We start from the raw sequence: 13,792 nt of genomic DNA, 5'->3' as shown, positions 1-13,792 counted from the left end.
GAAGACATTCAAACTGGCTGTTTATTATAATTGAATAAGGCCAGACTTGCATCAGCTCCTAAATAATTTGGCAGCAAAATCGCGGATATTGGACGATAACTAATGACATTTTAAGATGCTGTTGACTGAAATCGCATTTTTTGGAGCGTCATTCCTGTTCTATATTAACATATAATGTACATAAATACATCGTTATATGTAGGTACTATATATTCTACTTATGTCATGTACGTATGCCATATAGGTTTACTAGCGACCGCCCCATCTTCGCACGGGTGCAATACTGATACTAAATATAGTACAGAATTTGTTTATTTATGACGTAACGTTACACACTTCTAAAATTATCACTGTTTCTTTGCTATATTGTCCATGTATTATACATAAAAACCTTACTCTCGAATTACTTTATCTATTAAAAAAGCACATTAAAATCCGTTGTGTAGTTTTAAAGATTTAAGCATACATAGGGATATAGGGACAGAGAAAGCGACTTTGTTTTATAACAAAAACAAACAATATTTGTGTGTGTCTCAATAATGTATTTATTTAACATTATTTTAAAAAAAGAACTTAATTTTTATGGTTTCAAATACCTTTAACAATATAGTCAATAAAAAAACACAACTGTCAAGTTTACAGCCCAAGTTTCATCAGTGTGCTATTTCAAGCTGGCCCAGAAACGATGTGACGTCGGTAGCGACACAGATTCACTCCAGCGACTCGTCCGACTTACCTATATGTCTACATGATTTTTATGTACGTATTCTATTTATCAAAACAAAAGAACGTGAAAATCACGCTTGTCACCTCATTAACTGAGGGACTATTCTGTAACAAGAAACTCGAATCTCACCGCAGAACACGAGTTTAACATGTCAGAATGTTAAATTAGAAATTTACTATAAAATTTATATAATAAGATACTATCGATCGGCCCCGGCTTCGCGCGGATGCAATTATGAGACATCACAGTGGAAATTTCTAAAATTATCAGTGTTTCTTTACTGAATTATCCATTATCATATATAAAAAACTTCCTCTCAAATCACACTATCTATTAAAAAATAATGCATCAAAATCTGTTGCGTAGTTTTAAAGATTTAAGCATACATAAGGATATAGGGACAGAGAAAGCAACTTTGTTTTATACTATGTAGTGATACATTCCAAAATGGCGTATCACTTTAAGTCAGTTGTCAGCATTTCAGAATCTCATTACTGAAATTTGTGAAGTGGGTGAAACTGAGAGGTGTCTACTTATACAAGAATATACAGAAAAGTTCTAAGTATTGCGCAGCTTATTTTTTTATAAGTTTAATGTAAGTATATTGAAAAAAACTATTCATTTATAAAAACAGATGATGCTATTGATGCTGCCATACAGGAGGCTAAAATTAGGTATAATATATAAACTTATTTACTTACTGGTACATAATAGACATGTCGCCTATTATTTATTTGAAATGTTATATTTATTATGTTGTTGAATTAATTTTTTTATCTAAGATTGTTTTTCGATTTATTAAAAGTATACTTATAATATGATAATAGTAAAATAATTATCTTAAATTTTATTTTTGTGCCAAATATTGGTAATGGTAAGTAAATGTTTTAGTAATGTACAATTAGATTAATACATGTGTGTTTTGTTGATAAATTGATTTATTGAAATGTATATAACCATGGGATAGTGAATCATCAATGAGATCTGAAGTACCTGCGGTCATCTTATTAATGTTTCTTAGAACTTAGTCTCAACAACTTTGGCAGAGCGCCAACACCGGCGATGTGCCATTTTATATTTCACGGGATTTTCCTTTTTGCACTACGATATTATATTCCTAAATAAAATTTGCTAATAAACCTAACAGTCGTATTTTAAAGTGTCTGTATTGAAGTAATTGCATAAATTCTCATTACATAAATTATATCATTATAATTAAAAAAAGAAACAATGCATTCTTCTTTAAACAGTTCGGTAATATGTCTTACGAAGCTTTTTCTAAGACAAGGGTCACTTATTTATTGGGACTAGAGGATGTAAGAGTTTTCATAAATATTTTTTTTTATTAATATAATAAAATAAAAATGACAAAAAGGCTGCCTATACATTTTATAATTTTAGAATTAATAATTTTAGTATTAACCACCTGAAGATAACCTCCTTCGATAATCTACTACACACAGTTGTGTTGTCTGTGTCGTTACTGTATCTTAACTGTGGATATTCCTGCCTGAATGTTTTATTAGTCTACCTCACGACCTAAATTTAAGGACAATTTATGGTAACACTGCGTGAATACACACAAGAAATATGTAAGTACAAGTTCCTATTAGACTCTACAGCTTTCTTCTTTCTAACACCAAGATTGATTCTTACTTCTACATCGATTTATTCTTAATATTTATTATATATTTATTCCTAATTTGCTTCTATTTTGTTTTTAGGAAATATGTAGGTTTTATTTTGCCTTAATAATTTAACATACCATCTATTGAAACATTGATATTCATGTTTTTTTTGCGTTTACAATGCGTTTGAAGACGTTACAAAAAATGGGAAGTGTTCTGTAAAGATAAATTCTAAACCTCCAGAAGAATACAAGCTTTAAATGTTATAATTTGATATGCGACATTGATCATCATAATTATGAAATTTATAGGATACACGTATCAAAATCGAGTGTCGTTATAAGTCGGTTGTCGACATTTCAACGAGATATGAAGTTTGTTCTAACAGAATAGCACAGCTGCTGATCGCTGTCGTTATGGGTAGTATTATTTAGGTATTAATTTCGTTGAATGTTGTATGTCACTTGTTTGGTATTCATAATTTAAAATGAAATCAAGTACCTAATAAATTGTAAAAACTATTCCTTATTTTTGATTTCGACAAACATGTTTATAGGTTAAATAAATATGTAAAAAAAACTATCAAATCTTATTTGCAATATGAATTGTAATCCCGCGCTATATCTCTTGGAAATGATTCATAAAGAAATGTTTTTCGTATTATTCAACTAAAAAGAAACTCCAAAACTTTAATTGTCTTTATTAGATACATAGCTTTGCGACTTCATTAATGTTATACAATGTGTTTGAATAATTATGATAAAGCATGTAATATTTATAATATCTTAATGATACATAATGATAGTTATCACAAGGTAAATATTGATCACAACACTTATATGATGAACACAACTTAAATTTAACATTTTCTTGCCAGAAAGCGGTATATACAATGTTAGCATGACTCTTCCTCCGTCTTCCTGCGCTGTCATTATATCTTCTTATATAATTATAATGATCAGTAATAATACATTTTGTAGGTAGGTACACTAAAAACATAGTCCAGTGAGGAACCTCTGGACTGGAAGAAATGATTCTCGTATCTATATACACGGCCTCTGTACCTGCATCAATAATTATTCTCTCATTACGTCATCTGATGATTATGGAGAATCATTATACTGATATGGGATGATATTATAATGATAAAGATGATATTTTATTACTGAGTAATGATTGATCAATTTTTTGTTAAGCGATATGAAAGTTGTACGATGTATATTGATTAGGACTAACTACTACAATCGTAGGTTATGGAATCAAACGTAGTATTCGGTGCTAAGCGAGACCATGTGATTACGCTTATGTTTAGAAAATGATCTGAATGTTACGTAACGGAGTGCATCGACCCCGTCTAAATTTATATAGTATCGTTGTCCGGCGCGTTGGTGTGTTAATAAAATGCATTTCCAGTATTTTCTATTTGCATCTGGGTCAGGTGGAATTCATAAAGTCTTGTCATTTGCTATTTTAGCTCGCTGTTTTGCGTTGCGGATAATTGATGCCTTTCATAACCAAATGTCGGTTTTAATATAAGTTTATGACAAATGAAAAAAAGATTAATCAATTTTTGATGATGCTAATTATACTTTTAAAACGTAAAGAAAATAATCTACAAATGATGATTCCTAATTAATTAAAATAAAACTCATGTTTATAGTTTTAGAATTCATTCGAAAATGTATACTTACTTTTGAGAATATATGTAAATAGTTGAAGAAATTTTCTTTATAATAAAATCGATTATTTACGATATGGTTTCGAAATAGATTCGTGTATTAAATAATTGTTATAATGAATGAATTATTGTGTAAGGCCATGTGAGTTATTCTCGGTGTGCAGTTAAAAAGTGTAAGTAACTCCAGCTTCAAAAGACGCACGAACGTTTGGTTAAATATATATTAATGAACTATACATCAAAATCAATGAGAACACAGTTGTGCAAGTCTTATTTAAACTGTAATCTCATTTACCAAGAAACCTTTCTCATATAATAGTATGTTACAGCTGTGTGAAAGGATGTGTTCAATATAGATATGTGACTCACTTTGATCCAAGGGCAGCTTTCGTGTCGAGAACCTCTACAATATCTCCAGCCTTTAAAGAGACCTCGTCGTCACCCGCCGCTGTGTAGTCGGCTGTTGCCACGACTACATCGTCGACCTACAACAACAGAAAAAAAAACACTTTTAATTTCGATATTGTAACACTATAAAACCCTATATTGTAGCAATAGGTTTTTAATTGTTTTGTATACATTTTATTCGCAATTTTCGGTGTCTGAAATCTTCTAAATTACCTTAGATGGACTCCTGCTACAAGTAGATCTAGATCTTGTCAATGACCTAGAATTATATCTTTCATAGCTCGGTGTATTTTTGAGACTTGCCATTCTAGATCGAGTGTTTTCTCTATCAAGAAGTACACCATTATATTTTTTATTAAAGCCACCGTATTTTGTAATTCTTTGATTTTGACTTATGTTACAGTATCCGGTAAAACTTTGAAGGTCTTCATCATTATCGTCTAGCACAGGACAGCTGTACATACTAAATCTATGAGCTGTAGGTTGACTTAAGTTAAGAGCCGAGAAAACATGTAAAGGTTCAAAATGTCTAATGCCATTTTCATCAAGTACTGTATAAGCCACTTGACCAGTCAATACAGCCCGACTGGCCTCTCGTGGAACAACTGCTTGTAAACCTTTTTTCATGATTAGCAAAGCACCCGGATGTTTCTTTCGTTGAAACAGAAAATCTTCCATTGCAAGACTATTTTCAGGTTGAAGTAAGCTCAATGGAACGTCTTCTGATGTTAATAATGGCGGTTCTTCTGGAACGATCATAAGCGCAGCGCTTTCTCGTACCAAATCTCTGAGTTTGGGATCTGTGCGAGCAAGCTCTGCATCTGTTTCTAATTTTCGTATCGCTGAATGCAAACTCGGGTTCTCTTCTGCTAGTTTTCTCATAACAGTCAATCTTCTTAGTATAGTCATGCTTTCATCATCACTTTCAATTTTCCTTAAGCCTTGCTCGTTATCAATTACAGACAATAGTCTTTTCGCAACATTACTTAATCCTAGCACTCTTGCGAGACCAGCAGATTGAATAATTGTTTCCTTTAACAACTCTTTATTAGAACCATCTAACACATTCTCCAGTGATTTGTTACTACTTTCTTGTACAGCTGCAACTATTATTTTTTGTAAAGCTTCGGTAGCATCATGATCGGTTTTGACAAACGATATTGAGTCAGAAATATTATTGATTATTTGATGAAGCAATATTGGATCATTTTTCGAAATATTTTTAAATGCAGGACCAATAACTTCATTTTCTTGACTTAAAAACTCACTGAATTTATCAATCATTTGTTCTTGGGTAAGGGAATTTTTATCTAAGGCATTGTTTATAGCGATTTTAATTAACTCCATTTTGGGAATTGTGGAGTTTTCTACAATTGCCTCGCCGAGTAGCTCTTTGTCTTCTTCTCTTTGAAGAACTTTGAACATAGCAGATACGAAGTCCTCATCAATTGCTTTTCCCAAAATCGTATCAATCGATTTTAAGATATGATGATATTTTTCCTTTCCATTATTATTGTTTACTTCTTCATATTGCTCCGCTGTAACTAAAGCTGCAAGAACGGCGGCTGCTATCGAATTTTTCACTTTCTCTTGACGCGTATTTTGTTCTTGATCTTCAGTATTATCTATACGATTGATCTCATCCATTCTTTTTTTGTTTGCTCTACTCTTCTTTCCATCGACAATTAGTCCGTTTTCTTTATGATTAACACTAATTTCAGACTTCAAATGAACGCTCATTTCTATAATAGATTTAATAACATCCATTAACTGATTTGCTACTTCATCTTTTAAACCAAAGTCAGTAACGAAAGCTTTTAAAGTTTCTGCATTTTTAGTTTGGTTTAAAATCACATTAATTGCTGGTAAATCTGCAGGCACTTGTCTTCCAATCGACATACCTGCTTCAGATAATTGTCTTAACATTTTTGTATCAATGGTTAACTCTCCTTTAGTGGACGTAGTATCGTTCGGGTTAGTTTTCACTTTTAATAATTTTAATTCTTCTGGCGTTACAACAAAACTCTGTACTGAGAATTCCAAACCTTCCTCGCCTTCGATTAAGTCAGGAGCGACAAATTTAAGACCTTCTGGTGTTTGCACTATTTGACCAGGAACAAAAGTAACTCCTTGATCATCTGTTTCTATAACTCTACCCGGAACAAATCTTGGTCCTTCATCAGTATCTACGACTTGACCTGGGACAAATCTTGAGCCTTCATCTTCAGTAGATATTACTTGACCGGGTATAAAAGTAGGTCCAGCTTTTGTATCAATAATTTGCCCCGGCACGAACCTAGGACCATCTATTGTATGAATAGTTTGTCCAGGAACAAATTTGGGTCCACTTTTTGTATTTACTACTTGACCAGGAACAAATTTGGGACCGTCAATTGTATCTACAACTTGACCAGGAACAAACTGTTCGCCATTTTCTGTGAATACAATTTGTCCTGGAACGAATATACCTTCAACCATCATCCCAGGGACGAAACGAGATTGATTTGCTTCATTTTTAACGAGTCGCCCAGGAACAACTTTACCATCTAACTTTGGTATTCTAGGTCCAGGATAAAATTCTATACCATTCGAAGTTTGAACCATATGACCGAAGACATATAAAGATTCCTCGGATAAGGAACAGGTTTTAATGTCAATTGGCAACCCTGTTGGGGTGCTTTCTGTGAATGTTATATCTTCGATCGACTTTGCGACTGAAAAGTCGACATGTCCATTTGATTGCACAATTGTTTTACCAGGTAAAAACTTTTCACTGTGTCCTGATGTTACGATTTGTCCTTCAATGAATTTCGGACCGTCAATAGTATCAACTGTAGTTCCGGGAACGAATTCTAAGTCATTTTCTCCCATTTTCGTTATACCTGGGACAAACAATGTTTCTCCATTTGTGGTAACTGTTTGCCCCGGTATAAATTTAAGACCATTTGGTGTAGCTAATGTAGCCCCAGGAATAAAATGTAATTCATCGTCTTGATGTACAACTTGCCCTGGAATAAACTGCCACTCATTATTTATTTTGGCATTTTGTCCTGGGGTAAAAATAACATTGCCTTTTTCTACAATCGTTTGGCCGGGAATAAACTGTACACCATCGGGTGTCATTATAGTTTGACCCGGAACAAATACATCTTCTGATCCATTATTAATAGATTTTCCTGGTACGAATTTGACACCTTCTTCTGACAATACAGTTTGTCCTTCTATAAAACGATAGGTTTCGTCTTTATTTTTAACAGTCTGCCCACAAACAAATTCATCTCCATTCGTTGTCTGTAATACTTGCCCGACGAGGAAAAACGGCTCGTTGGTAGTTTCATTATTTATGAAATGTCCAGGAATTAGGCCTGGTCCGGCAGGGGTATTTACACTTAACCCAGGGACAAACAAAGGACCAGCAGGTGTTTCTACTGTCTGTCCAGGTATAAAAATAGTACCCTGAGGTGTAGTTACATGTTGACCAGGAATAAATTTCTTTGCTTTATCTATATCTAACGTCAGACCAGATATTTTACCAATCTTCTCTTTTTTTCCCTTTTTAATGTTTTTGATGACATCAGGTAAATTTTCTATTGCTGGTAACATATCAATTTTATTGCATTCCAATAACTTTTCAGTCACATTTGAAGTTTCCACGAGACGTTCTTGAGATAAATTAGTTACAGCGGATAAAACTTCTTCGGATGGACGCGATTTTATAGGTTTCAAGGGGTTAACACAGGGAACACTCTCAAGGGTAATGGACACATCACAAATATTTCGATCCACTTCATAAATTTCTGTTTCACAATGATAGGGTGTTATTTTGATAGGAGATGGTAAACTGGTTACTTTAGGAGTGAAAGATTCGTTCTTAATTTCCTTTTCAAATAAATCCCAGTCCCAATTTTCAATAAGAGGATGCATTTGGTCCTTCCAGTCTCCACTACACCTAATAATACTCGATTTTGAACGCATATGATTAAGATCAAAATTATTACACGAAAAACTTTTTGTATCATGTTTTTCATGTTTAACTTCTTCCATCTTGGCTTTCTTTGCTAAGCGATCTTGACGTAATTTTTCTTCTTCTAATTCTTGCACTTCAGCCAATTTTTCTTTATTTTCAAATATTTTTTTCATCGACGATAATCCTGCTGCACGTTTCCTTTTCTTCTTTCTTTCTTCTAATTCTTCAGCTTCTCTTTGTCTTAATACCTCAGCATTTGGTCCCTCTCCTTCAAAAATATCCACTTCCTCCGTGAAGTCTTTAAAGTCCATAGACACACTACGACCTTGTTTCGTTTTAATAAGAACAGTATCCGAATCCTTAGCGAGCATAACGTCACGAACATCACCATCGCGCACTGCAGCTTCCATACGAGCGGAAAATACTAAACTACATCTTCTTTCTTGAACGGTATACACATATCTTTTGTCGTCAGCGACTTGTTTTGTCAAAAGCATTTCCATCAAAGCTCTTTGAGCGTCAGTTGATCCATCCAAAATCGGAAATATATATCTATAATCCGGAAGAATTTCATGTTTCCTGTTTCCATAATTAATTTCGGGCGAGTAATGATGAGGACCGAGTTCTCCCGACACGTTAGTTATTTTACATTTCGTCTTAGCGGAGTTCGCTGTGAGTAAAACTGGAATGTAATGATGTGAAGGTAATCCATAAGATTTCCCTGTGATCCTGCAACATCTTTTCGCATCAGCGGGCGAGATTGGCGCAAGAAGCGGAAAGTAATTCGGCTTAGGCAGCCCTCGGCTGCGGCCGGTTATCCTACAGAACGACATCGCGAATCCGATTACGTTTTCATAATATTATTTGTTTACAAACTTTATCGAAGCAGGTTTTAAAAATACAATCGTTTTAATATATAATCGTGGTTATCGCGGCGGAAAAGGTGCGCGTGCGTCTGTGGCGGAGGTTACGAAGTGACTGCGGGAGCGTCGCCTCGGCGCAGGGCTTTACAGTTCGCGTCGGTTTGCACCTTCGCCGCGCGAGACGGTGTGCCGTATATTGTTCCGGTTAGGAGTTATTTATAATCATAAAGGGAGACGTATTTATTTACGCAGAATATATGACACGATTTCACGATAAAAAACAACCAAAATATTCACTTACTGTCTTTCATCGGGAGTGAATGTAAAAGTAAAATAAATTCGTTGTGTTGTTAAAATATTATGAAATCAAAGCGTTTGCGTCTTTCAACGTGCCCGTGGAACGTAAACATTTGTATACAAACGTAGCCAGGCATATTTCGAAAAGAAAGATATTTCTATCTTATTTATGATAATTTATATACTGGAAAAAGAAACATTTTCAAATCTTGAAATTTATGTACTTACAAAGCATCAAAACATTTAGCAAAATAATACTCTGTTTAAAGTAATCAAAATCATCAGAAATAGTATTTGACAAGACACACGTAGATTCTGTGTCTAAACGTGATTCCGAAATCGATTTAATAAACAATGAACCATCGAGTTAAAATTAAATCGAATCAACGCACTATAAAATTTTACAGTAACAGCCCAAAGCAGTCACGACGAGTATAAAATTTATGAAAAAATCTTGCAATTATAGCTTAAACTTTTGTTAAATGTTTTCGCCTGTATACTTCATTAATATGATATATAGTTTTACGTGTAATTTAAATGGAAAGTTTTCTTCATTCGTTATGAAAAACTCGTAAACTCGTTGAAAACTAGTGCTTTGAGCAACTTAGCTAAACTGAGCTAGCTGGCTGAACTGGTTTTTATTGCCAAACATCCATTAATCAGATAATAAAATTCGTCGTTTAGTTTTGTAGTATGTGGCGGCCAATAAGACAGGTTATTTCTCTCTCTGTCTCTCTTTCTACAATAATTATATTTAATATTTATATTATATAATTATTATTCCATATTATATTGACTATTACAAGCTTTTAATCTTTTAATTTTGCCGATTCATAGATTCAAGCAGCAAAAAACAATAATACCAAAGCGTGCTATCCCATTCAAGATTATATAGACGATATAACAGCGTGGCTCTAATGCTTGTTGAGTTTCAGACATGGATATTTTAAATTTAACAGATATAATTGTTTCAAATGTTGGAAAAGAATAAGTAAAGTTTCTTGCAGATTCTGCTCGGTAGAATATACATTTTAAACCGGTGGAATCTTTACGTTTTATACAGTTCTGTAAAACAACGATTCAAAAGTTCTCATAGCATACTTGGCGTAGGACTACTACGTAAGCCTACATGAATCAAAACTTATTTTGATTTGACGTACAGCTTACTAGATATAGAAACTTTCGAACAAATCATGCTTACCAACATTACGATAAATGTTCCCAGTTACTCTTAGTCACACGAAGCACAATGAAAACATTGGCTTTTGATAATAGATAATAGTTCTAATAAGTAGTAATAGATAATAGTTCGCTGTAATTTCTCTTAGTTATGGAATATGGTAGAAGTTATGTTAGTGATAGAATTTTTTATTTCAAATAATATAAGATTGAGCTGAGATGGCCCAGTGGTTAGAACGCGTGCATCTTAACCGATGATTGCGGGTTCAAACCTAGACAAGCACCACTATATATATGTGCTTAATTTGCGTTAATAATTCATCTCGTGCTCGGCGGTGAAGGAAAACATCGTGAGGAAGCCTGCATTTCTAATTTCATTGAAATTCAGCCATCTATGCATTCCACCAACCCGCATTGGAACAGCGTGGTGGAATATGTTCGAAACCTTCTCTTTAATGGGAGAGGAGGCCGTAGCCCAGTAGTTGGAAATTTACCAGATTGTTTCTTTACTTTAGTAAAATAAGTTTTGAATGCGACAAAACATAGTGTTTATAGTAAAACAAAAGATTCGAAGAAATTTAGATAGGTGAGAGGAAAAGTAATCTATCGTTGGTTAGTGATAGAACGAATCCTTAATTGTGAAAAGAAAATTCAAGATAGATAAGCTGTAACTGATAATAAAATCGGAGCTATCTATTCAACAGGGAAATGCGACTAACACTCTTGCCACCATTCCAAACGGTCAAGATTAATAAAGAAACTATTTCAAATTCATATTTGTATTTAAGAACTTAATTTAAATAGTTATTTTTTATTAAATAACTATGCAAAGTTAAACTATTCATCAAATAAATATTTTGACGACCTCCTTGGTTGAGTTTTGTGTACACTGGTTCTCATGAGTACGCCACTCCTAGGCCCCAGGTTCGATTCGAGTCGATTTAGAAAAAGTTCTTTAGTTTTCTATGTCGTCTTTGGTCTGGGTATTCGTGGTACTGTCGTTACTTCTGATTTTCCACAAAAATCGGCTTTAGCTACTTACATTGGGATCAGCGTAATGCAGCTGATGTTGTCAAATATTTATTTGGCAACAAACTATAACCTTTGTATAAATAAGGGTCAACAACCGTATCTGCAAGTTACAACTCATGGGCGAGAAGTGCGAGAAAACATTATATATTATATAAATATTTATGTATTCGTGACGCTTGACGGCTCGGACGGCTAACCTCGCGTCGGTTAACCGTCGTGTATTTACGAATCTCAAACACCGGACCTTCAAGTTTAAGCGAGCGAGAGGCTATTTCTGTCCGCCCAATGTTTTACCTGTTCGTCGAGAAAGTTCGCAAACATTTCAGTGTTTTGTGCGAAATATTTAGAAACGAGGTGACTTCGTTATATTTTTCAGTGGCGAAATATTATTTATGGATCATTGACTATAAATAAAATACTAGTATTTGCCTATGGCTCCGCTCGCGTTATAGGATATTGGTTGTCGTTTCAGGCAAAAAAAGTATCTAATAGCCTTTCTTTTTCAAAGGTTCAAGTTTGCTTCATACCAAATTTCATCAATTCGGTTCAGCGGTTTGGTCGTGAAAGAGCGACAAACAGACAAACAGAGTTACTTTCACAATTATAATATTAATATAGATATAATACTACTTCAACCTACTGCTTCAGAAGTACAAAATTCAAACTCCCATTTTACTTAGTTAAAGTCAGAAACTATAACACCTATAAAGTTTTAATTAAATAGGTGTTACAGAGAGATTTCATATATATAATAAAATTGGAGTGTCTGGTTGCAATTTTAAAATAGCCCTTTTTTACTCAATACATATGTATGTACAACAACAACAACAACAACAACCTGTAAAATTCTCACTGCTGGGCCAAGGCCTCCTCTCCCTTTTTGAGGAGAAGGTATGGAACATATTCCACCATGCTGTTCCAGTGCGGGTTGATGGAATATACGTGTGGCAGAATTTTTATGAAATTAGACACATGCAGGTTTCCTCACAATGTTTACCTTCACGGCCGAGCACGAGATGAACTATTAATACAAATTAAGCACATGAAAATTCAGCGATGCTTGCCTGGGTTTGAACCCGCAATCATCGGTCAAGATGCACGAATTCTAACCACTAGGCCATCTATGCTCTAATGTCTAATCTAACGATACATGTACCAAAATAACCTTTTTTACAATTTTTGTTAAAGTAACTGTCTGTCTGTCTCTCTGTCGCTCTTTCACGACCAAACCGCCCAACCGAATTAGATGAAATTTGGTATGAAGCAAACTTGAACTAGAAGAAAAGACAGGCTACTTTTCTTGCCTAACGCGTGACAACGAACACCCTAAAACGGAAGCGTAGACGCAGTGACTATTTGCTCTTACCAGTTACGTAACATCTACGTCTAAAATCTTTGACAAACGGATACACCAAATCTTGACCTTGGCAGAGTACGGAGGATATTTTCTAAATAGATAACATCTCACCTTCACTTTGTCATCGCGAGATCAAAATCTCATATATCACTTTTATTTGCTCGCAGACTGTGACTCACGCTACGGTTTGAGAAATCAATGACAATTTAAATATACAATATACAATTTCATGCTCTTATTATATTATTAATTGCTTGTGACTCCTTCCACATCGAACGTCACCGCTGTATCCGTTGGTAATTCTACCACTCTCAATAAATGGGATAATTAACGTCAATATAATATATAATATTCCCAATAATATAGCACTTTTAGAAAGAGACGGTGTAAATCATTGTTTAGAAAGGCAAACAAATAAAGTTTCCGACTTCGCAAAGTTAATACATTTGTCCTAGGACACTGCTTATTAACTTGGCCTATTAAAAAAATAAGGTCAAGTCAAAAAACATTAATAATTATGGCATATTATTCAATATAAGATTATATTAGACATAAAAAGTGTGGTAAAATGGCGGAAAAGAGTAGCTACTGAGTTTTTGCGGTTTTTTTTGGTAGAATATATATTTCTTTCCGAAAAATTTAATTAATTTTGTAAT

At 34.0% G+C, this 13,792-nt stretch overlaps 1 protein-coding gene across 9 annotated transcripts in view; it reads right to left on the bottom strand.

Moving 5' to 3' along the window:
- Positions 1-13,792, bottom strand: part of LOC124531960 (obscurin) — a 107,438-nt gene that overhangs the window by 68,787 nt on the left and 24,859 nt on the right. For 3 of the 9 annotated variants that reach the window (XM_047106611.1, XM_047106619.1, XM_047106604.1), the window contains exon 3: positions 4,403-4,518. In XM_047106611.1, coding sequence (XP_046962567.1) covers positions 4,403-4,518 — 116 coding nt within the window. Of the gene's footprint in view, positions 1-4,402; positions 4,519-4,654; positions 9,411-13,792 lie in introns of those variants that run through there. The other 6 variants (XM_047106554.1, XM_047106563.1, XM_047106588.1 and 3 more) reach the window with 4 other exon arrangements.

Source organism: Vanessa cardui, chromosome 1, assembly GCF_905220365.1.
Source record: "Vanessa cardui chromosome 1, ilVanCard2.1, whole genome shotgun sequence".
Classification (NCBI taxonomy): domain Eukaryota; kingdom Metazoa; phylum Arthropoda; class Insecta; order Lepidoptera; family Nymphalidae; genus Vanessa; species Vanessa cardui.
This window is presented reverse-complemented; position numbering and strand designations above follow the sequence as displayed.